This window comes from Heloderma suspectum, chromosome 1 (genome assembly GCF_057233095.1).
Source record: "Heloderma suspectum isolate Gila_16-S chromosome 1, 16-S_ref, whole genome shotgun sequence".
In the NCBI taxonomy this organism is placed as follows: Eukaryota; Metazoa; Chordata; class Lepidosauria; order Squamata; family Helodermatidae; genus Heloderma; species Heloderma suspectum.
In genome coordinates this window covers 2,358,349-2,382,167 of record NC_139458.1, presented here as the reverse complement: position 1 = coordinate 2,382,167, position 23,819 = coordinate 2,358,349, and the positions used below count along the sequence as shown (strand labels likewise).

At 45.2% G+C, this 23,819-nt stretch overlaps 1 protein-coding gene across 1 annotated transcript; it reads right to left on the bottom strand.

Annotated features, from left to right (window-relative positions):
• Positions 1-7,704: 7,704 nt before the first annotated feature.
• Positions 7,705-22,248, bottom strand: LOC146356802 (kelch domain-containing protein 1-like). Its single transcript, XM_084833363.1, has 5 exons — positions 20,934-22,248; positions 19,898-20,010; positions 18,455-18,527; positions 13,286-13,370; positions 7,705-8,326 (listed from the first exon to the last, which is right to left on the bottom strand). Exons 1-5 carry the CDS (start codon positions 20,981-20,983, stop codon positions 8,270-8,272), a joined length of 378 nt encoding a protein of 125 aa, XP_084689489.1. The 5' UTR covers positions 20,984-22,248; the 3' UTR covers positions 7,705-8,269.
• Between the last annotated feature and the right edge of the window lie 1,571 nt (positions 22,249-23,819).

Sequence of the window (23,819 nt, the reverse complement as noted above, 5' to 3'; positions counted from 1 at the left end):
GGTAAGCTGGAGGTGGTCAAACATGAGATGGCAAGATTGAACATCGACATCTTGGGAGTCAGCGAACTCAAATGGACAGGCATGGGCGAATTTAATTCAGGTGACCATCATATCTACTATTGTGGGCAAGAATCCCTTAGAAGAAATGGAGTAGCACTCATAGTCAACAAAAGGGTGGGAAAAGCAGTACTGGGGTACAATCTTAAAAATGATAGAATGATCTCAGTACAAATCCAAGGCAAACCATTCAACATCACAGTAATTCAAGTCTATGCCCCAACCACTGAGGCCGAAGAAGCTGAGGTTGATCGGTTCTATGAAGACCTACAACACCTTCTAGAACTAACACCAAAAAAAGATGTCCTCTTCATCATAGGGGATTGGAATGCTAAAGTAGGAAGTCAAGAAATCACCGGGATAACAGGCAGGCATGGCCTTGGTGTACAAAATGAAGCAGGACAAAAGCTAATAGAGTTTTGCCAAGAGAACATGCTGATCATAGCAAACACTCTTTTCCAACAGCACAAGAGGCGACTCTACACATGGACGTCACCAGATGGTCAATATCGAAATCAGATTGATTATGTCCTTTGCAGCCAAAGATGGAGAAGCTCCATACAGTCAGTAAAAACAAGACCTGGAGCTGACTGTGGCTCAGATCATGAGCTGCTTCTTGCAAAATTTCGGCTTAAATTGAAGAACGTAGGGAAAGCCACTAAACCTTTCAGGTATGACCTAAATCATATCCCTGATGAATATACAGTGGAGGTGAGGAATAGATTTCAGGGATTAGACCTGATAGACAGAGTGCCTGAGGAACTATGGACGGAGGTCCGTAACATTGTTCAGGAGGCAGCAACGAAATCCGTCCCAAAGAAAAAGAAATGCAAGAAAGCCAAGTGGCTGTCTGATGAGGCTTTACAAGTAGCTGAGGAAAGAAGGGAAGCGTAAAGCAAGGGAGAAAGGGGAAGATATATCCAACTGAATGCAGAGTTCCAGAGAATAGCAAGGAGAGACAAGAAGGCCTTCTTAAATGAACAATGCAAGGAAATCGAGGAAAGCAACAGAATGGGAAAAACTAGAGATCTCTTCAAGAAAATCAGAGATCTCAAGGGAACGTTTTGTGCAAAGACGGGCATGATAAAGGACAAAGAAGGCAGGGAGAAAGCAAGAGAATTCCTGAAAAACGTCTATTTCTGCTTCATTGACTACGCTAAAGCCTTTGATTGTGTGGATCACAACAAACTGTGGCAAATTCTTAAAGTGATGGGAGTACCAGACCACCTTACCTGTCTCCTGAGAAACCTGTACGAGGGTCAAGAAGCAACAGTAAGAACCGGACATGGAACAACCGAGTGGTTCAAAATTGGGAAAGGAGTACGACAAGGCTGCATATTGTCACCCTGCTTATTTAACTTATATGCAGAGTACATCATGAGAAATGCCGGGTTGGATGAATCAGAGATCGGAATTAAGATTGCCGGGAGAATTATCAACAACCTCCGATATGCAGACGATACCACCCTAATGGCAGAAAGCGAAGAGGATCTCAAGAGCCTCTTGTTGAGGGTGAAAGAGGAGAGTGCAAAAGCTGGTTTGAAACTCAACATTAAAAAAACTAAGATCATGGCATCTGGCCCTATCACTTCCTGGCATATAGAAGGGGAAGAAATGGAAGCAGTGACAGATTTTACTTTCTTGGGCTCCAAGATCACCGCAGACGGTGACTGTAGCCATGAAATTAAAAGACGCTTGCTCCTTGGGAGGAAAGCTATGGCCAACCTAGACAGCATAGTAAGAAGCAGAGACATCACCTTGCCGACAAAGGTCCGTCTAATCAAAGCTATGGTTTTCCCAGTAGTAATGTATGGCTGTGAGAGCTGGACTATAAGGAAGGCTGAGCGCCGAAGAATTGATGCTTTCGAACTGTGGTGCTGGAGAAGACTCTTACGAGTCCCCTGGACTGCAAGGAGGTCAAATCAGTCCATCCTAAAGGAAATCAACCCTGACTGCTCTTTGGAAGGACAGATAATGAAGCTGAAGCTCCAATATTTTGGCCACCTAATGCGAAGAGAAAACTCTCTGGAAAAGACCCTGATGCTGGGAAAGACTGAAGGCAAAAGGAGAAGGGGACGGCAGAGGATGAGATGGCTAGATAGCATCACGGATGCAATGAATATGAACTTGAGCACGCTCCGGGAGAGAGCGCAGGACAGGAAGGCCTGGCGTGCTATGGTCCATGGGGTCACGAAGAGTCGGACACGACTGAACGACTGAACAACAACAACCACCCAATAGCCAAAGAGTTCTGGGCAGTTTACAAAACAAAATCTAAAACCATAAAATACAACAATATAGCAAAACATAATATAAAAATCTTAAGCTTAAAAAAACAAACAAACCCTAAGTAAAAAGAGTAAAAGCCAGCAGCAGTGCAAAAGATCTAAAAATGCACTAAGGGAGCAATCCTATGGCCGCTAGTCAGTGGCTAGATGGCCATAGGATACTTTGTTTTCCGGGAACCAACCTCCCCCCCACCCCGCGCTGCCTCGCAGGCAGCTCAGAACAGCCCCAGGCTCCACGCTTGGAAGAGGAGTGTGGAGCGGCAAAAACAGGGTGTTCCTGGGGGCATTGCAGGGCGGGGAAGGCAGAAATGATGGTACGACGCATCCTGTCAGGAGCGCCCTAGCTGCCTCTTGCAGTCCCCTCCAATAGCCAACTCAGGACACAGACGACGAGGATTCTTTCCAAGGCTTTATTCCTTTATTACTTTATGACTCTTCAAGATGCTAATCACCAGCGACTAAGCTAGGAACAGGACTGGGGTAAGACAGCAAAGTAGCCTAAGCTCCAGGTATGGCAGTTGGTCCCCGTTTGAAGGGGATCCATGGGAAGACCCTGAACTTATGGGCTATGGAGAGATCCTCCCTCTTTCCCTTTGGTCCTCGGGACGCGACCGTTGTTTGAGCGCCAAACGAGCGGAGCGCCTCCTTTCCGTGCCCTCCATCTGTCGTCGCTCCCTGCGTCTGTGCCGAGCGTCCAGCAAGCCCCCCTCCAGCGCTTTCTCACTGCCAGGGCCACTATCTATCCCAGGAATGCTGGCAGGAGGAATCTCTGCCAGCTGCTGTGCTTGTGAGGGATGAGTGAGCTCCTCTCCCACGGATTGCTGTTCCTCCTCAGAATCAGAACTGCTCTGGGGCTCTATGGGCTCAGTCTCCACCCTGACATCATCCCCACTCCCATGAGGCCCCCCCTTGTGCTCCTCCCCTGGGGCCCCAGGTTTGTGGGGGTACAGCTGGTGGAAGTGCCTCAGCAGCAACGGAGCATGCACATTTTCCGGGGGTTCCCAGGATCACTAATCAGGCCCGTACCCCTTCCAGTCCACCAGATATTGCAGGCGGCCGTGAGAAAGGCGGGAGTCCAGAATCTCTGTGACCTCAAACTCCTCCTCCCCCTCCACCAGCACTAGCAGCGGGGGAGGGGGAACGGGCTGAGCGATGAGGGTCTCCAGAAACCAGCGGGGACGGCAAGGGCCGATGAAAAACAGGATGGATCTTCATGGAGGGGGGGAGAGCCAGGCGAAAAGCAACAGGGTTAATCTGGGCCATAATCTGGAAAGGCCCCGTGCGGCGAGGCGCGAGCTTCACATTTGTGTTCCTTATTTTGACACGTCTAGTCTACATAAAGATTTACGTAGACTACAGCGAAAATAAGGGCAACGCAAATAGCGTGACCTTATTTTCGCCGTAGTCTACCTAAATCTTTACGTAGAGTAGATGTGCCAAAATAAGGAACACAAATGGCGGCGCCCATGGGCCGCTGCCATTTGCGTACGTGTTTTTTTTTTTTTCAAAGTCACCCGTGATAGGCTACGTGATGATTTACGTAGCCTATCACGGCTGACTTTGGAAATCTAGCCGTGATAGGCTACGTAAATCATTACGTAGCCTATCACGGGTGTGTGGTTTTTTTACTTGACTTTTTTTTTTTTTGCAATGGCGGTGGCGGCAGGCAGTCAGGAGACCGTCTGCCGCCCCTGCCCCCCACGAACCGCTGCCGAACCGCCACCGGGACCCGCCGCCGAGAGGGACATTTGGCCATGGTAAGTCCCATCCCGGGGGGGGGGCGGGGGACTGGAGGAGAATTTCCCCACCAATTTCGGGGGGCCGAATGCATTGGCATTCGGCCTCCCGAAGATTCGTGGAAAAATTCTCCGCCATCCCTAGCCCCTGCTCTTTGCCGTGATAGGCTACTTAAGTATTTACGTAGCCTATCATGGTAAAGGCAGCCACACAAATGCAGCCATTTATGTGGCCACCTTTACCGTGATAGGCTACATAAATACTTAACATAGCCTATCACGGCAAAGAGCAGGGGTGCAAATGGCGTAGAGGCCACCATTTGCATCCCTGCTCTTTGCCATGAAATAAATATTTGTCTATGTAAATATTTATGTAACCTACCACAGCTGCCTGCAAGCATGCAAATGGCGGCTGCTACGATGGCCACCATTTGTGGCCAGAGCAGCCTGGCAGCGGCCGGCCAGGAGACCAGCCGGAGCCGCTGCCACAGGAGCTACTGCTGGAGCCGCCAGAGCCACCACCAGATCTGCTGCTGCCACCACATCCCCCCCAGGTAAGCTACGTCCCGGGGGATTCCGCGGGGTGGCAGGGGGTGGGAGGCCATTCCACCACAGATTCTGGGGGGGCGGATTCTTGGAGTCCGTGGCAGAATTCTCTGACATCCCTACACCAATGGGACTCTGTTTTTAAACCCCAGTGAGTAGAGCAGGCTATTCTAGAACAATCACAAAGCTAGACACAAAAAGGGAAAAGAGGCTATGGAAGGACAAGACTCTCCAGTGGTGGTGACCTGCAAGGTGTGTGCAATGTTTGATTTCTTGCCTGAGAACAACATGGCCTACACCTGCAACAAGTGCAAGTTGATCATGCTGCTGGAGGAAAAAGTAAGCGGACTGGAGCGGCGACTGTCGACCCTCCGGGGAATAAGAGAAGAGTTCTTGGACAGAATGGGGGAACTACAGCAGCAAAGGGCAGACCAGAAGCTTGAAGAGCAACAGCAAGATGAGGCAGTGGGAAATGCTGAGGTGAAGAAAAATGGAGTAGAGGATACTCCTTGGAAAAGGGTGACAGGAGCAGAAGAACTAGATGCCACCCTGCATCAGTGGAGGCAGTGGAACTAGGGAACCGATTCGAGGGACTTGAGGATGAGACTGGAGGACAGCCTGCAGAGGAAGAATCACAGGGGAGGCTGCACGAGAGTGAGCAAGAGGCTGAAGGTCAGCCAAGCAGAGGTGATGAAACCAAGGCCTGCAACAACAAGAAGAGAAGAGTGGTAGTAGTGGGAGACTCCTTGCTGCGTGGGATCGAAACCAAGTATGTCGCAAAGACCTGTGGACTCTCCAGGTATGCTGTCTCCCAGGAGGATGGATTAGAGACGTGACTCAAAGGTTGCCTGCACTCATAAAACCCACTGACAGGTATTCCTTTCTTCTCATCCATGTGGGAACAAATGATACTGCCAAGTGGAGCTACAAAGAAATCACGTCAGACTTTGAAGCTTTTGGAAGGAAACTCCAGAACTTTGGGGCCCAGATAGTTTTCTCATCCATCCTTCCAGTAGTCAAAAGAGAGGGATAGAAAAGGAAAGAAAAATACTCCAGGTGAATGACTGGATAACAAAGGTGGTGCCGATGAGAGAGATTTGGATTCTGGGACCACGGGCTACACTTCCTGGAAGATGGGCTGTTGGCTAGGGATGGGTTGCACCTCACAAAGGCTGGGAAGAATGTGTTTGGCCACAGCATGAAGAACTTCATCAGGAGGGCTTTAAACTGAATCCTACAGGGAAGGGAGATGTAATGTTGGGGGAACAATGGACGTAGGCGCATGCACTGCAACGGAGAGAACAGCTCTGATAGCGCCCAATAATAGTCTTCAGACACATGTAGGAAGAAAGCCAGACTATGAAGCACATGGTCTTCGATGTCTATACACTAATGCCCAGAGTATGGGAAACAAACAGAATGAACTTGAACTCTTAATACAGGAGGGAAATTATGACTTGATAGGTGTAATCATGAATCCCATGACCGGAATACAGCAATTGGAGGATATAACTTGTTCAAAAAGAACAGGAGGAAGAGAAAGGGAGGTGGAGTTGCACTATATGTGAAAAATACATATCTCTGCACAGAAATACAGGAGGACAAGCTTGGTAGCCCCGTGGAGAGCATCTGGGTAAAAAATAAATGGAGCAAAGAATAAAAGGAATATGGTGAGGGATGCTAAAAGCAGCAAAAAGGCTTTCTTCAGATAACATGAATAGTAAAAGACGGAGGAAAGAAATGGGGGTTCAACTATTAAATAAGGATGGCAAAATGATAACAGATGACAATGAAAAGGCAGAAGTGCTCAGTTCCCACTTTGGCTCAGTCTTCTCCCAAAAGAGGGTCTATGAGCCCCCTGGCAAAGGCGAAGTACAGGCTGAAGGGGCAGGATTGCAGCTTGAGATTGACAGGCATACGGTCAAGGAACACCTACTGGCTTTGAATGAGTTCAAATCTCCAGGGCCCAATGAACTGCATCCTCGAGTAATAAAGGAACTGGCAGAAGAACTCTCAGAACCACTGTCTATTCTCTTTGAGCAATCCCGGAGGACGGGGGAAGTGCCAGACCAGAAGAGGACTGACCTCTACATTCAGAAAGCCAAGGTCCTGGCAGACCTTCTGGGAAGTCACAAGGTGGGATGCCGCCTGTGTCAAATCCCCTCTTCCCGCAGAAGGGCAGCATTCAGAAGGGAGGTCCTAGCCCAGGGCGCTCCCTGATTTGTGCGCTGTCTGTGTTTAGGGCGTGTGTCAGGCAATGCTTGCGAGATGAGAAGTTCCAGGAGGTTTCTTGCATGGGAGACCTTCAATGGTTCGTGCTCAAAGGACTGTGCGCAGCCCTCAGGCAGCGAAGACAAAGGAGGGACAAGGGCTTAAAGTCAGGGAACCAGAGTGGTGCTGTCGGCATGTGCTTCCTGTCCATCTTTCAAAGTGCTCGTGGTAATCTGGATGGGGTCACCCCACTTCATCTGCACATTAATCCTGCATGGTAGATTTGGCTTGGCACAGTCAGCTTCATGGCCGAGGATTTGTGCCTATGTCTCCATAGTCCAGGACTTTTCTCATTGCATGTGATTGCACCCCCTCAGCCACAAAAGCAGGGCATCAAATTTTGGGATTAGAAAAACCCCTGTCTTCTATTTTGAGACGTGACATGAGAGGTTTTTGAAATTTCCCCAAAATTGATTTTAGTATTAATTGAAAGTACAATCATATTAATTATAACTGTCATCTTTACAATGGCAGTAGAAATTGACTGTAACAGCTTGTTTTCAAACTGGTTTGTAAACTCTAAAAAGGTATCTGTATTTTATGGAATCATTACCCTTTGCCCTTGATGCATTTGAAGTGCAGGGCGAAACACAGGCAGCCTCCATCTGCATTTCATTTGAAAGCGTCATCCTCCTCCATGGGGGGAGCGGGGGGGAGAGGTCAAGGTGTCGTGCTGCAGGGAACATTTTGTGCTCCACCTCAAGCAGAGCCAGAGCGGCAAAGAGCCTTAGTGGGTGTGGAGCGTTTCCTGACTCCCATAGAGATCTGGGCAGCCCCTGCATGTGGAGAGCTCAGTGTATGTCAGAGGCCCTGCATGCACACTGGAGCTGCCTACCATTTAATGTTATCAAATAAAGCCGCTACTAAAAAATGTATGAACCAGTACTGTGCTGGAGGCTTTACAGCAGTGGTGCAGAACCTTTTTCAGCCCAAGGGCCAAATTCATTTCGGAGAAGCTTTTGGGGGCTGCATTCCAGTAGCGGGAGGGAACAAAGGCAAAAAGGGAAGAGCCAAAAGTGCGAGCATATTTTAGCATAAAGCACTTATTGCCAGTAACCAAGCCTTAGGAGAGACATTTCAGCCTTTCAGAATGGGAGTGGGGGGAGTGCACGAAAGCCAGGATAGGGGAAGGAGGAAAGGCAAGAGGCTCACAGGAAGGGAACATGGCCATCTGGGGAACCCCCAGATCGTTAATTAATTGTTGTGAACTGCCCAGAGAGCTTTGGCTATTGGGCGGTATAGAAATGTAATAAATGAATAAATAATAAATAAATAAAAAGCCCCTGAGGGCTGGACCGGGACACCAGTTGGGATGGATTTGGCCCCTGCACCCCTGCTTTACAATATTGTTATTTGTCAGATCTTCTCAACTCACCTGAGAAGCGAGTATGGTTGTGTCTGAAAAATCAGTAAGTCACTGCAGTGCCGCTAAGCAAGAACAAAATTATTTATTTCAAATATTTATAGGTTGCTTTTCTACAATGGTATTCAAAGCAACTTACAACAATAAAAACCACCATGCCAAAAAAGCAATTAAAACTAACAAAAACGAAAATGGAATTTTGGACACTTACTAAGAAGATTCCTCCTGGTTTGGTGGGATGGAGGCATCCAACAATGGGTTACCTCCCCCTACTGCTCAAGAAGGCAGGGATCATGTGACCTCATTTTTTGTCTCTAGGCCTGGTGCCGCTAGACTGTGCCCAGTTCCATCCCATGGCTGAGGTTGAGATAGAGTACCATCTGAGGAGTCCATAAGAAAAAGGGAGAAGAATCCCCTCCCTGATTGGGCCTAGCACAAGCTGGAGTGTGGAGAGAGATCACTAGCATACCTACCATTCCTGGCTATGCCATATGCGAGTCAGCCACTGATTGATTTGGTCATGGTTCCATGGTAAGTGTTCAATGTTCCATTCCCAGTTTGGTGTGAGGAGGCATCCAACAATGGATTGTGCACAAGCTAACCTAATGTGGGTGACAGTGGCTGGAACCTCAAAGGAGGAAGAGTTGCTATAGCACTCTTCTCTCAAAGGCTGTCTCCACAGAGGCAAAAACGTCCAAACTAGAATTTAGTGAAGGTGCTAGGTGCGGTCTGTGTGGCAGCCCTACATATTTCTGTAAGGGGTGCATTAGTGGAGAAGGCTGCAGGTGTGGCTGTAACGTGGAGAGGTTTAGGCAGGTGCTATGGCAAGGCATGCTTTAAACCATATGGCTAAAGTACAGTGTGATTAAACGGTATATTGTTTTATGGTTTAATTATTATGATGTCTGTTTACATGGTTGATGTAACATGTCTTGTCTCAAGGCTTTGGCAAGTAGGTGGGAGGGGGGAATTGGGATGTTCAGAATGTCTCCTGACTGGCTGTGGGGTTTTACTGCTGGGAGAGAGGGAGAATAACAGGAGCTGGGTTGGTCCTGAAGCCTCAGATAGGGTTTGTGGCTTGAGGGTTAGGAAGAACTCTGGGCTCTAGCCTTGGGGGGTGATAGATTCCCTGGGAGGTTTAATTACTATTTTAAAGGCTATTATTAAATGGGGTAGAGGAGGCAAGGATTTAATAAAAACGTGAAACAATTCTTTACCACAGGTCACACCAACTAACTTAAAACATCTTATCCTTTGTAAATAACACTTTTATTGTTAATACAAACTATATCAGTCTTATTAACAGGGAAAAGGTTTGATTATAGTGAGAATGTAATAAGCTAGAATCACTGTGAAAGATGGGATCCCACTGCCGGGACCAGCCCCAACCTCCCTGCGAGGTAGGGACCCGATCCCGGGATCCCCTTCCAAAAATCGGGCTAGCCAAGCCCCAAATGCCCAGTAGTGACCCTCCTAAGCCAAGAGGCACTGAAATTAGCACTGTGGTTATGCAGAGAGATCACACCAACTAAAGGTTGGATAAAGGTTTATTAAGATCATAATGAAGGGGTAGAGGGAAAGGGAAGAATGGAAGTAGCAAGTTACACAAGAAGGTACAAAGCCAAATCACTTAACTATATACAGACAGCTTCATGAATGCACACCCATGCAAAACAATACATCTACCTGGCCTATCCTTGCATACCTAAGTATGGATCTCCCTGGACAGCAACCAGCCGTCTGCAGGTCCAGGACCACCAGGATGAAGGGAGCCCCTGCCTCTACCTCAGCCCTCTTTTAAAGCCCAGCCCTGGCAACCAGGGCAGATTTTCCTTCAGCCAATCACTGGTTCAACCCCTGGGTGGACTGCCCTGGCCTCTAGGAGGCTGAAACTCCCCACCAACTCCAGCTGTTTTCACTCCCCAGTTAGCATGGACTGTGCCTGGATTTGGGCAGAGGTCCGAGGAGCCTCTAGATAATATGCAATTCCAGGTGGTTACATCCGACGTGATAGCCTAGCCTAATCTTATGGTGGAAAGCAGGCCGTCATTCTTGACAGTCTCTCTCTCTCTCTCTCTCTCTCACACACACACACACACACACACACACACACAGAGAGAGAGAGAGAGAGAGAGAGAGAGAGAGAGAGGTTATCTCCTAGTTAAGAGGAGAGTGGTGGCAGCTACAGTTTTAAAGGTTGATAAATGAAAAGAGATTTTCTCAGCAGCAGGAGAAAAACACCTCTGCTATGCATTTTGAGATTATTATGGTTGTATCCCTTCCTCTAGGGAAAAACTCTCTGGTTTTCCCTAAAGGAAGAAGTTGATGGAATATAAAAATATTAAGAATTCTAGAGTTAGAATTTGTACCCAATGCTGTGGAGATTTTCATGAGGAGTGGTGATGAGTTGATACTCAAAAGTAGGGGAAGGGTCGATACGCCACACAGAGCTAGAAGCATTTTTCTCCAGGGAAACAGTGTGAAAGGAAACAAGTAAGGTGTCTGTGTCTGAAGGATTTTGTGCGACTGATATAGATCTTGAGTGCTCTCCACACACCCAGCTTATGCAGGGCTCAGGGCAGAACAAAGGTAAAGTGAGTGCCTGAGACCTGTAAAAGACACTGCTTGCTTTTAGTATGAAGGAAGAATTCCTATGGAGGAGTATGCCTATGAAAATGATATCCTTCCGCCTGATGTAATTGCCACGAGGAAAGCCACCTCGAGGAAGAGCATCTTAGCAAGATGGTCTTTAGTAGTTCAAATGGATCAGGAGAAGGTAAGTGAACAAAAGCAGTTAAGAGATAAAAGTATAACTTGACAGGCTCTGTCCTGGACAAAGGCTTGGAAAAGAACTTGGTGGAGTTTAGCAGCACCCAGCCTAGAGACAAAAATCTAGGTCACATGGTCCTTGCCTTCCTGGGCAACAGAGGGAGAACTAACTCATTTTTGGATGCCTCCTCATATCAAACTGAAAAATCAATAATACCAACATGCAGCAAGTCAATAAAAACAGCAGGATAATAAAATCAAGAACTAAAAGAATAAAACAGCAGAGCTTATTTTAGCACCTAAATAACATTAATGAAGGTGCTTGTTGGATCAATTTCAGGAGAATATCCCAGAGTTGCGGTGCTACTGCAAAAAAGGCCCATTTTCTGAGTGCCACCCACTTCACCTCAGAATGCAGGGGCACTTCAAAAGATTTTCTTAAAAGCTTGGGCAGATTTATATGACAGGAAGTAGACCTTAAGGTATCCTGATCCCAAGCACTTTGAACTGGGCCCCAAAACAAACTAGTGAGATACTATCAGACTTACATGCCACTGTTAATGTCTTGCAATCTTAGTCAGAACCAGTTAAACTACATTTCTGAACAGTCTTCAAGGGCAGCCACATGCAGAGTGCATTACAGCAGATTGCCAGAGCGTGGATAACTATGGCCTGTCTGGTAAGGGCTCCAATTACCAGCTTAAGTTGGTGAAAGTTTCTTTGTATCACTAATAATTGGGCATCCAAAACAAGATCCAGATCTAAAAGGAGGCCCAGACTCCAAAGCTACTGTTTAAGGGGGACAGCAATCCCATTCAGAACAGGTTACTTATCACTTCCCAGAATCATTAAACCACCAACCAATAGAACTTCCAAACTGAGCTTCAGTTTATTCACTCTCATCCAGCCCATTACTGTTTCTAGATATCTCTTCAGCGCTTGCCCTGCCTCAGATGGGAGGATAACAGAGCTAAATGTCATCCTCACAGTGATGACATCTCACACCAAGGGCAGTACATAATGTTGTCTGTGTTCCAGCAGGAACCGCCACCAGTGCAGCAGGGAGCTGGCAGCTCGTACAGCAATTGGAAACCACCTAAACCGCTCATTTCCGGAATGGGGCAGGTTACCGGAGCTCACATAAGGGAGCTCTGCGGACCTGTCCCGATCTAGAAACAAGTATTTCTGCTCATTTCCCGGGTTGTTTTAGGTAGCACCAACTTCCTGCTGCGCTAGCGGTGAGTCCTGCTGGTGCAACAAAATGAGCAGAAGCGCAGCAGCAGTGTGGGTACAGCCCCAAATCACCAGACCACCTCCTCCAGTGGGTTCATAACGATATCAAACATCATGGCAGCCAAAATGGATTTAGTTATAATTTGTATCCTTTCCGTCTTGTAAGGTACTCAAGCAGGCTTTTGTAAAATAAAAATAAAAATTAACATTTTTTAAAAATATGAGAAGTTTAAAAGACGACACATTAAGGAGCAGCAGATAACATAAAAACTACCAAGCAATTTCTGAAGAGAGCAAAACCAAAAAGTATACAGAAGGCAGGCCAAAGGCCTGTCAAAATAAAAAGAACTGTTCAAAAGGTGGTAGAATATTAACAGAGATGGGGAGAGTTAGGTCTCCTGAGACAAGGCAGTTCCACATGAAGGCCCTTTGCTTTATTCCCACCAACCATACTTCTGACAGTGGTGGGATAGGCAGAAGGACCTCTCCTTTTGATTAGAGTGGACAGGCAGTTTCCTTAAAATTGTGAGTCTAGCTTTGAGGACCAGTGTAAAATTTCACAACAGGTTCATTGTGAAGGCTCTCGAGGATTTTTTTTCCTGAATGGGAGCTTAACTGAGTGTTTAATACTCAAATAGTTGCAAAACCATTTCAGGAGAAGCAAAGATGCTTCCCTGGCATTGCCCCTTCATTTTACCCATTATGCTTTTCCTCCAAGGACATCACTTCCAAGTAGGAAAAAGCCTGAAAGCTGCAAGGAGATAGTCATGTGTGACAATCACACATGCACACATTTTGCTGCATGTACTGGCAAGCAAAATAGCATTCTTTGGGGTCTCATGATGTTGATGGAACAATAGTGGACAAAGGTGGAACAAAAGAAGCAACAAAAGTGATCTCAAATGATCTGATTTTGTCTGCTTAAATTCTCTGCCATAAAAATATACATCATTAATTTATATTTCAGTTACAAGGTTTATGAGTGGCAATGATGTCATTTAATAAGTATGACATTTACTGACCGTGTCCAGGAAATGCAAGTCACCTTTACTTCCTCCAAAGACCATCACTTCACCTTCTTTACCAAGACAGGCTGTATGCCACAACCTAAAAAGGTATTATAGGTTAGAATGAATTCCTAAATAATTCGAGATTTAAACACGTTTTCAAATATTTATAAGGCTTCAATGAGAGGGGGATCTATCACACCCATGTTGTAGGACTTCCCCCTTAATTTCCAATGCATGATAAGTAGTTACTTGAATGGAGCTGTCTCTATGTGCCTGAGGTTGTAATCCTATGCATATTTAGATAAAAAAGAGTCCTAAAACTCCCAGCATACTCCAGCCAGCATGGATAGCTGGGGATTGCTGGGAGTTGTTTAGATAGAAAAAAATCCTACATGCATAGGATTGCGCCCTGAATTAACAAACTAGTCCACTCAAATGGATCTTAGAAGTATTTTGAACTCATTAGCCATGAATCAAGAACTTGAAATATTTCTGGGCTTTGTCTACTTACCATGAGTGGATTTATTTTGCTAAACTGAAATGATTAAACATTTAACAACGCATGCATTCCAGTTCTTAAACTGATGCTTGCAATTATAAACTTTGGATCAGCGAGATAGATTTAAATATGAGTAAAGCAACCAAAGCAGCTGTTCTGCCTTGAGAGAACAGATTATAAAGTACCTTTAGTGAGCACAATTTTAAATGGCTGTTGCGATAAGCACAGACTTGATCTCAAAGTTCTATGTTGCTTGATATCCATGGTCCAAACTAATGGTCTAACAGTCACTCAATACTGTTCTGAAGTAGCTGGCATGGGTATCAAAAGAGCAAGACTGTTCAGACTCTCAGGTTAAGCATGGCAGCTATTTAATATCTGGGTCACCTGAAAGGATTGTTTCCAAAACCTTGGGCACTGCATAAACTGAGAGTTGGGGAAATATCTCTGGATAAGAATGATACCTTCCCTCCTTAAGCAAATGAACTCATGTTCAGTAAGTCATGTGGACTTTGAAGCCTATGCTGTTCCCTGTCAGCTATATAATACAGAGGAATGGCCTATGCCCAACTGTACTACAGAGGCCTGATATACCACTCTCAACTGAGATCAAGGAATCAGACAAGCACACAAATGGAATTTGCTTAAACGGTATTACCGAAGATACCTTTGTGGAAAAATATATATGCAAAAAGCGCTTGGTAGTTTTGCTTAGATACCAGCTTTCCATGAATACAGAGTGTGCTGCAGTGCTGGGTTGCTTATGCTCCCCCCTCCCTGAACATGCGGCTGGGGTGAAAAAAACCAGAGCCCTCTGTTCTCACGTTCCTCCCTTGCATCCTCCCAACAGCAGAGGTTGTTTTCTGAATAACCGTTATTAACCATTTCCAAAATCATGCTCTAGGGAAAAAGTTTCTTTTCTGCACATGCTAGTGCAAAATAAACAAATGGGTTTGCATAGATACAGGCAGTTGAAAGTATAAGAAATTCTTATAAGTTTGTACCAATAATTTATGTTAGGAGAGATTCACTGCAATGAGATGAATTTTATTTTGGGAATTCACTGACCAAGTGTGCAACTCACTTGAGGTCAACAGGACTGCAGAATTTGTTCCCTTTTGTTTATTTAACTACTGCAAAAATATGCAAAGGTGACTCAGCACTAAAGAGCACTTCTCATGTTGTTCATTTCAGTCATTATGCACCGTTCTCCTTACACTAAACTGTATCCCACCTGTTCTCTTCCTCATACCTGTTGATAGGTCTGCCTCTGTCTTATCTGCATTAGGAAAACTCTGGCCTGGACTGGATCATCGCAGAACACTGGAAAGCCTTTCCTGCCTTGACTCTGTGCTGCCTGGACTCCTAGCTTGAAACCTGAGGCTTTTTCTACAGACTGATAGAGCTTATGTCCTCTCACAGCTGCTCTAACTTAGCACCTAGACATTCTAATAAAGCATGTTATTTGCATCATTAATCAGCTAAATTAACATCATCTTTTTAAACAAACTCTCCATCTAGAATGATAGTACCTGTTATAATTCAAAAGTTCTGAGTTACAACTAAACTCTAAAGTATTCTACGGAACTCTTAGTGAGCAGTGCCTATGAAGAAAAGGTTAAGTATTTAGGGCCAATATTGTAACAGGAGTAGCAGCTGGACCATAATATGAAAAACAGAATGAGGACTTGGCACAGCAGCTACCCAAAGATATGGGCACAGCCAAGAGAGAGCCAGGCTGTTGTCAAAAGGGCCACCTCCTAGTCCTCAATACATTTACTCGGACAGAAGGATGAGGTCGCACACAAGTGTTTATCAGCTTGTTGGCTGCAATGTGAACTGATGACTTGGAACAGTCATCAGAGATTAACACCACAGCCAAAGCTTTTGTATCACTGGTGTCACCTCAAATACAGTATTTTTCCATGGATGCCATTCACATATTCAATTGCCAGGCATGAGGTGATAAACAAGGATAGCTTGGATATTTATTTATTTATTTATTTATTTACTGTAAGAATTTTATACCACCCTTCATTTATTTAAAAAAATATTTAAAAAAGAATAAAACAATTAAAATGTAAATACAAAAAATATTAAAACCCACAAAATCATAAGAACAGCATAAAATAATCAGCAGGATTAAAACTATTTAAAAAGCTCAGGAAAATCAAAAAGTCTGTCCCCAGTGTTGAAAGGACAATAACACTGGTGCCTGGCCAATCTTTCTGGAGAGAATGTTTTACAACTGGGGTGCCAACACAGAGAAGACCCTTTTTCTAGTAGCCACCCAGCTCATCTCAGATATCGTACAGGCACAGTGCAAATTTAATGTTCCTGATCACCTAACCATGGTTAGGAGATTGGGAGTGTCCCACAGACTCAAGCACTCCTCCATCCTTACTTTTCCCTCCCCTGCACATTAACTTCCTCTCCCTTCCCTTTTTGGATATAACTATGATCCAGCATTGCATCTTCACCAATGTTAATGTTACTATTGCACCTGTGGCCAAAAGCAGGTTTGCAAACTGTGCTTTAAGCTAACCATAGTTAACATTTATATCAGCGCGGACTCAATACTGCACTACGGTTCATCCAAAAAGGGAAGGGAAGAAGAGGTGGATTTGTGTGGGAGAACCGAGGAGGAAAGGAGGAGAGTATGAGCCTGCAGCATCCTTTTAATAACCATAGTTACAAAATTGGGAATAGTGGATTGTATCCAATGCTGGACTTCTGCCAGCAAAACAAACTGCTGGTGGAATGGATTTCCTTTCCCCACTGCAGCTCCCCATGTGCCCCCGAAGGAGTAGGGGACCCTTCAGAGCTGATTTTTGGGGTGCACAGGGGCCTGTAGTGGGAGGTGAGCATGCGGAAGTCCTGTTATGTGAGCAGAAGATGGCTCAAACGACATTGTAATCTGTAATGTCTTCACTGAGATGTACAGTGACAATTCAAGTTATTCAGACCATTACATAAAACTCACAAGTAAAAATATGAATGCCCTTTGTTAAAAAGGTAACATTTGATAACCTGGAGAGTGCTGTGCTCTCTGCCAGTAGCCCTAACTTGCCAGTCATCAACTAGCTTAACAACTTGCGGGGGGAGGGAGAGGAGGGATGGATGGATGGTAGTGGGCCAGCCATATCTCCTCAAAGTGACTCACCAGATTGTACACACATCTCTTGCCTCTGGGAACTGAAGGCCTATCTGGTATTCCTCAGTGGGACAGATTTGACCCTGGGGCCATGAGTTGCTGATCCTTGCCCAATAAACATGGCGAGGAAAGGACACAGATGGAGGAACTGCTTACAAGGGCTTGTGCATACTTTCTTATTTCTACTGGCTTGACTGTAGCCTGATCTGGGGAGGAATCTATAGGTGTGCATTTCCAGTACCTTAAGCAAAGATGACCGAGGAACAATGGAAAAGCTCAATTTTACTTCAAACTGATTTTATATCAAATTACTCAAATGGTAGAAGATCTATGGAATGAAAGGCGTAGTAGCACTGCCCTGTAATCTCCCTGACACATCCTATATATGGGTGGGGGCAATTTCTGTGTGCATAGTGGCTGCATGTGGTGCAGGAGTGGGGTTGCATCCACCTGAGGGCACCTGCCCAAACTTTGGGCCTACATTGATGCCACATTCACATAGGACCTATGCACCTAACGTCCTTCTGCATGCATCCTTTTATCTGTTTTTATCTTATTTGGTGGTATTTTAACGCTGTGTTCTATCTTATTGGGGTTTTTTAGTTGTACTTTTGATATGTTACTCTTATTTTGTGAACTGCCCAGAGAGTGCTTGTGATATGGTGGCATATAAATACATAAACAAAAAATGTGTCGATGCAATCTCACTCCCTCACCACTCTGTGTGCATACTCACACACGTAGATGTTGGTTTGAATCAGGACTTAACGGTTGCCATTCTAACTACCAGAAAGCAATTTCGGCTAAAATCAGTGCAGCTCTCTTCTGAACAAATGTGTTGGGACGGAAACTTAAACATTCAATACGTGTCCATTGGCATTATGTTTTTGACAGATCTAAATGGAGCCAAATATAATCCAAACCTTAAAATTCTTCACAATAACATTACTTATACCTTCTTAGTAACATTTGGAAAACATTTAAAAGGATATTAGTGGTTCAGTTAGAGATACAGGATAAAGTTATTTGAAAACACACGCCTAAAAATGTGTGCAAATCAGGTTTTCAAAGAAGATATAGGTTGGATCTATGAACTGTGAGCAGACTTCTCCCAATTTAGCCTTCCCTAGTCTGGTGCCCTCCAGATGTGTGGGACTGCAACTCCCAGAATTCCCAGCCAGCACAGCCAATGCTCTATGATGCAGACCAACACATCTGGAGGGCACCAAGTTGGAGAAAGCTGTACTTCTGTAACAGTGCTTTTGTGCCTCTTCCCTTCCACTGCAGCTCCAGCAAAGCCACTCCTGAAGGTTAGGGACCCTCTGGAACAGCATTTGATGTGGCATGGGGGCTGCAGCTGGGCGAGGGGGGGAGGAAGTTGGTGGAAATCAGTGCACCCCCTCGTGTGAAAACAACTGCCTTTCTACTTGCACTATGGGATACAAGCCTATTTTCTGATGCTGAACATTACATAATGATCTATTCATACTTTCCTCAATTTCAGCAAATGTTGATTAGCTTATTATACCTAGGTCTATTCTTTGGTAAGTATGTGAGTTGTTTCCATTCATTTGTTGCAACATCATAAATCCAACCATCACCTGAAAAGAAAGATGCATAGATTAATGGCATGTCTTTTCTTAAAAACAATTGATAAGTGACCATATAACACATTGTTTTGTGGTGAATATGAAATAACTGATACTGAGTATGAAAAACTGGGGCAACTCTGGCCAGGACTCAAAGAGCAGCTTGGGCTAGCTCAGTGGGGGTTTTGACCCTATTTCTTTGGACACCTGCCTTTCATGCCATGTCATTACTGCCTTCTTTTGAAACTCTCCTAAGTTTCCGGAGAGGATTACCATGTGGCTGTGGGTGGTGGTGTTGCTACTTAAAAAAAAAAATCTAAAAGCTTCTTGAGCTCATGGGCTTGGAACCCCTCTAAGTTTCACAAGCATTCTGCTTCTCTTCAGGGACTGCGAATAAGCACAAGCTCTATTCAGGTGAGCTAAATGACTCCTTCTCTTCTTATTACTACTTTTTCCTTTTGTCTGTTGAAAATGCTGCCCATGAAGGGCCACAGACTAGGTTCAGGTCTTCTTTCTCCTGCAGAAGCAGACAAGAAACTAGTCTTGGGAGGCACTTTAGAACCCAGGCATCTTGAAAAAGTCTGCCTCATACTGGCTGGAGATGGACACTACCCAGAACTCAAAGAAACACTGTTAGAAGGAAACATTTTCTTAAAACATTTTACTTCTCACAAAATTAATAATATGGAATATTCCTTAAGTGGCTTCCAAAAATATACATAAAGTTCCAATTGTGTATACAGGCTAGTTAAATTCCACTGAAGTCAATGGGATTTGCAAAACTTAAAAGCTGACCTTATACCTGTTTACTTGGAAGTGCATTCCACTGAGTTAAATGGGTTTACTCACAAGTAAGTGTGCACAGAATTGCAGCCTGGGAATTAAATATAGTGGGTGAAATCCCTCCAACCCTCCAGAGAAGATTTTGAAGGTGTGCTCCAGGAGCAGCTAATTAAATACAAGCCCCCCCCCCTTTTAAATACCAAGCTGTTAGTTACAGACTTTAAAAAATAAAAGTTTTTTTTAAATAAAAGATTTCTGACACTGGATTTCATCTTTAGTCGCTGATGGTTAGAAAGACAGAGACAAAAGTTTCACTCTGAAAAGTGAATTCTGCTAGTTTAAAAAAAAATACAGGAAGGAAATGTTATCTTTAAGTTTATTTTCATCAAATTTGGTGCAGGGAGGACGGGGCCAGGAGGGTGGAAGGTCCTTCAAGAGTCCTGTATCTCAAGTTTTTCACTGCTGTCATGCCATGAATTCACTGGGCATACACTTTAATCTAATATTAACATTCTTGTTCATTAATCACACCAATTGGTTATCGCTTGCGTCCTTATTTGCATAGCAGTCTCAATCATTCTGGAAAAAAAACTACTTACTTAAGGGTACATTGTCTGAACTCAGACCACCAAACAGGAAAAGTTTACCATCTGTTAGAGAAGTCAAAGTGTGCCATGATCTGTCTCTTGGGTTTTCTCCATTTGTAGAAATTCTAGGTAGAAAAACAACCAAAAACCAAAAGGCATATATAAGAACATAAGAAGAGCCATGCAGGATTAGACCCAGGGTCCATCTAGTCCAGCATTCTGTTCACACAGTGGCTGTCTACTAGAAAGCAAACAAAAGATTTACTGGGCTGGCCATTTTGCATGTTTACGGGGGACAACTATTTTCTGAAGCTTTGTGACACATTGTTTGCTTGCAGAGTGCCTGCTTACTGCACTGCTGCACCCGAGTCTTGTAGAGCATGGGTGTCAAAAATGGAAGATGGCTGACGTGCAGACACCTTTCTGGGCCTTCGTCAGTGGGCAGCTTGACTGCGCTGGAAGGCCAAAGTCAGGCTGCAACTACCTGTTCCCAATCTGCAACTCAAGGAACAGTGTGCCTGATGGCCTGACCGACTGTCAGTGCTGTGTTTGGATGTGCAACCTTCTATTTTTCTAAATCACTTTGCTTCTCTGTGGAATGTCTTACCTTCTTGGGTAAGGCTCTTGCGGGAGCACTCCCCTTGCTTTTCAAAACCAGATTATTTATTTATTTTTATTTATTATTAAATTTATTAATCGCCCATCTGGCTGGTCACCCAGCCTCTCTGGGCGATGTACAACATACAATAAAAACAGTTTAAAACAATAAAATTAGAGGAGTCTGCAGGAGCAGGGGGTTGGTTCACGACAAAAGCACTCCAATATCACACAATTCAAAGAAATGTACTAGAAGCTATAATGCTGCGTAAAGGGATGAGTATGCCACACCATTGTTCTTTTAAGTGTAGCTAACAGCAGTGTCTTAGCTACAAAAAATAGTAGAGAGAAAGAAAAAAAGCCACCATGAAATAATTAGCACTAAATTACAAATACATTTAACTAGAATTGTTATGTACAACAAAAAAGTGATGAGGGAAAAAAAACTTACTTTCCTGACCAAACCCAGGTATCTAAATTCAGAGAATGTAAATCGTTCATCCTTGTTTGCTGTTAAAACAAAGTTTAATTAGGTAAATATGACAATGCAACCTGATTTTCAAAGAAAGCAGAGCACTAGGTTCAATCTGAGAATTCCCTACATGAGAAAATCTGTATTGTTTCAGTTGAGACTGTGCTTATTATAAAGGAAGATGGGAGAAGGTGAGTTTATATATCTCTGCCTTCACACAGACTGAGTATTTGAATGTGTTATTGCAAGAAACACTATTCATATATCACAGGAAACAAGGAATATGGAAATAAGCTCCTTCTCTTAGAAGTCATGGATAAATAGTTTGGAACTATAGATTCAAATATTTAGTACCGAAGCACATGATCCTTCTTGGTGCAAGCTGTCAGGAGCGCCCTAGCTGTCTCTTGCAGTCCCCTCCAATAGCCAACTCAGGACACAGACGACGAGGATCCTTTCCAAGGCTTTATTCCATTATTACTTTATGACTCTTTCAGATACTAATCACTAGCAACTAAGCAAGGAACAACACTGGGGAAAGATAGCAGAGTAGCCTAAGCTCCAGGTAAGGCAGTTGGTCCCCATTTGAAAGGGAACCACGGGAAGACTCTGAACTTATGGGCTATGGAGAGATCCTCCCTCTTTCCCTTGGGTCCTCGGGACGCGACCATTGTTTGAGCGCCAAACGAGCGGAGCACCTCCTTTCGACGCCCGCCCTCCATCTGGTGCCGCTCCCTGCGTCTGCGCTGAACGTCCAGCAAGCCCCCCTCCAGCGCTCTCTCGCTGCCAGGGTCACTCTCTATCCCAGGAATGCTGGCAGGAAGAATCTCTGCCAGCTGCTGTGCTTGTGAGAGATGAGTGAGCGCCTCCCCAGTGGATTGCAGTTCCTCCTCAGAATCAGAACTGCTCTGGGGCTCCATGGGCTCAGTCTCCACCCTGACACAAGCATAGCTACACACTGGAATCATCAGTGGAATACTCCTCACTCCCTGCTGGTGCACAATCACAGGTGCATGTCATCTCTGGAGCACTTCATCTCCAGTTAAAAGGATTTCAGGTAGCAGGAGCCACTGGAGAGTTGCTGCAAGTCAGAATAGACAATACAGGGCTAGATGGATCGATGGTCTGATTTAGTATGGTGGGCTTCCTATTTTCTTATTCCACATTTAGCCCTTCCCTCGACAAGTCCAGAGCCTTGGGCTGAGAGGAAAGGCTGGATGAGGAATAAGAAGAACACTGGCTTCTTGTTCTAAATACTGGCCAGTCCACTGCAGTGCACATGACACAAGCGGGGGAGAAGAACCCCTTTGCAATCACTCCATGTGTGCTGGCTGCAGTCACACTAGCAAGGAGCAAGGAGTTACTAAGTTATAGTTCTTGTGTAAAGGATCACAGCAATTTCAGTCGCGGTGGTGGCTGTTCAATTTGTCACCTGTGACAAGAATACACAATTTCTTTGCCAGGAGCCAGGACTTGACATCTTTCTCTCTCTTCCTCTCTCTGGCATATCAGGAATCTTGGTTTGCCTTTGTCCTTTCAATATTGTTCCCGACCTTCTCATGTTTTGAACAGAATTTCGTTCAGCGTATCTGATGATAGATTTTCATATTTGAGAAAGAAAAAATGAACCCATCCTTGGGCATTCATTTATGCATCCCAGTATTGCACGACACACCCAGCCAACACACCCATCACACACTTGCATCTGGTTCTGCCAACAGCAGGCTATTCTTGGCACTTGTAAGGTGTTTTACCCACTGAACAGTCCCCCTCACCAGTTCAGATGTTTGTGAACAGTCTATGTCCATGTTTCCATGATAACGGAAGGAGAAGCTAATGGTGGAATGCTGGATTTTTTAAAAAGGAATCGGCCTTGCTGCACTTTGGTCCATGCAGGGCTCCATGCTTCACAGCACATACTTCCTGGTGGGGGTGGGGCTTGGAGTGAATGTCATCTGACTGGCAGGGGCTGCTTAACCAATAAGAGAGGTTTCCCCCCTCTCCCCCCCTTTCTGTTTTCCCCGGAAAGTCCAGATGCACCTGCATTGCAGGAGCAAGCCTCATTGAGCACAATGGGAGTTACTTCCGAGTAGACACACATAGGCTTATGCTGGGGAAGAGGGGGGGAGAACACAAAGACAGGAACCGGTCCCATTGTAACCCGCAGGATACCTATAACAAAGCTGTGACACACTCACTTCCTAAGAATGAATCAGAGCCTCAAGATGGTGCTTAATCGCAGTTAAGGAACTGGGCTTCCAAGTGTGCCATGTCAATGGAGGGGGAATCTCTGTAAGTGCTGATGTGGGCATTCAAAGGCAGGCCTCATTCAGCACAATGGGAGTGACTTCTGAGGAGACAGTAATGGGTTTGTTGTGGGAAGGAGACCAAAACCAGCCCCCATTTTAATGCGCAGAATCTCTATAAGGAAGCTGTGAAGGAGTTATGTCCTAAGGCAATGGATCAGAGTCTCGCTCAATTGCATTTAAGGAATTGGGCTTTGATATGTGCCGTGTCGATCGAGGGGCTTCTCTGTTGTCTCTGAGGGCACTGAGGGGGCAAGCCTCATTCAGCTCAATGGGAGGAAACACCCCTTGACCGGGGTCTGGGTCAGGGTGAAAGGCACACCCCTGGGCAGGGCTGGCACACCTGAGCTAAATGCGGGGGTTGGGGCGCACAACAACTACACCACTGAGAACTCGAGGAAGGGCATTGGCCTTTATGCCCTCTCAGGAAATCCGGTTTCCCCCGATAAGCTCCGGGGTGGCTGCTGGATGGCCACGACGCCACAAATCCCTAGCGACCTCCACACGCGGCTGGCTCGGAGTCAATTGCTGGTGGAGACGCCCCCATGACATCATGTAG

Excerpts from the sequence above, each read along its gene's own strand:
- LOC146356802 (XM_084833363.1), bottom strand. The coding sequence starts at position 20,983 with ATGAACGATTTACATTCTCTGAATTTAGATACCTGGGTTTGGTCAGGA. Across the intron at positions 18,528-19,897 it reads TTCAGACAATGTACCCTTAA|GTGATGGTTGGATTTATGAT; the intron begins GTAAGTAGTTTT and ends CTTTCTTTTCAG. Across the intron at positions 13,371-18,454 it reads TTACCAAAGAATAGACCTAG|GTTGTGGCATACAGCCTGTC; the intron begins GTATAATAAGCT and ends ATACCTTTTTAG.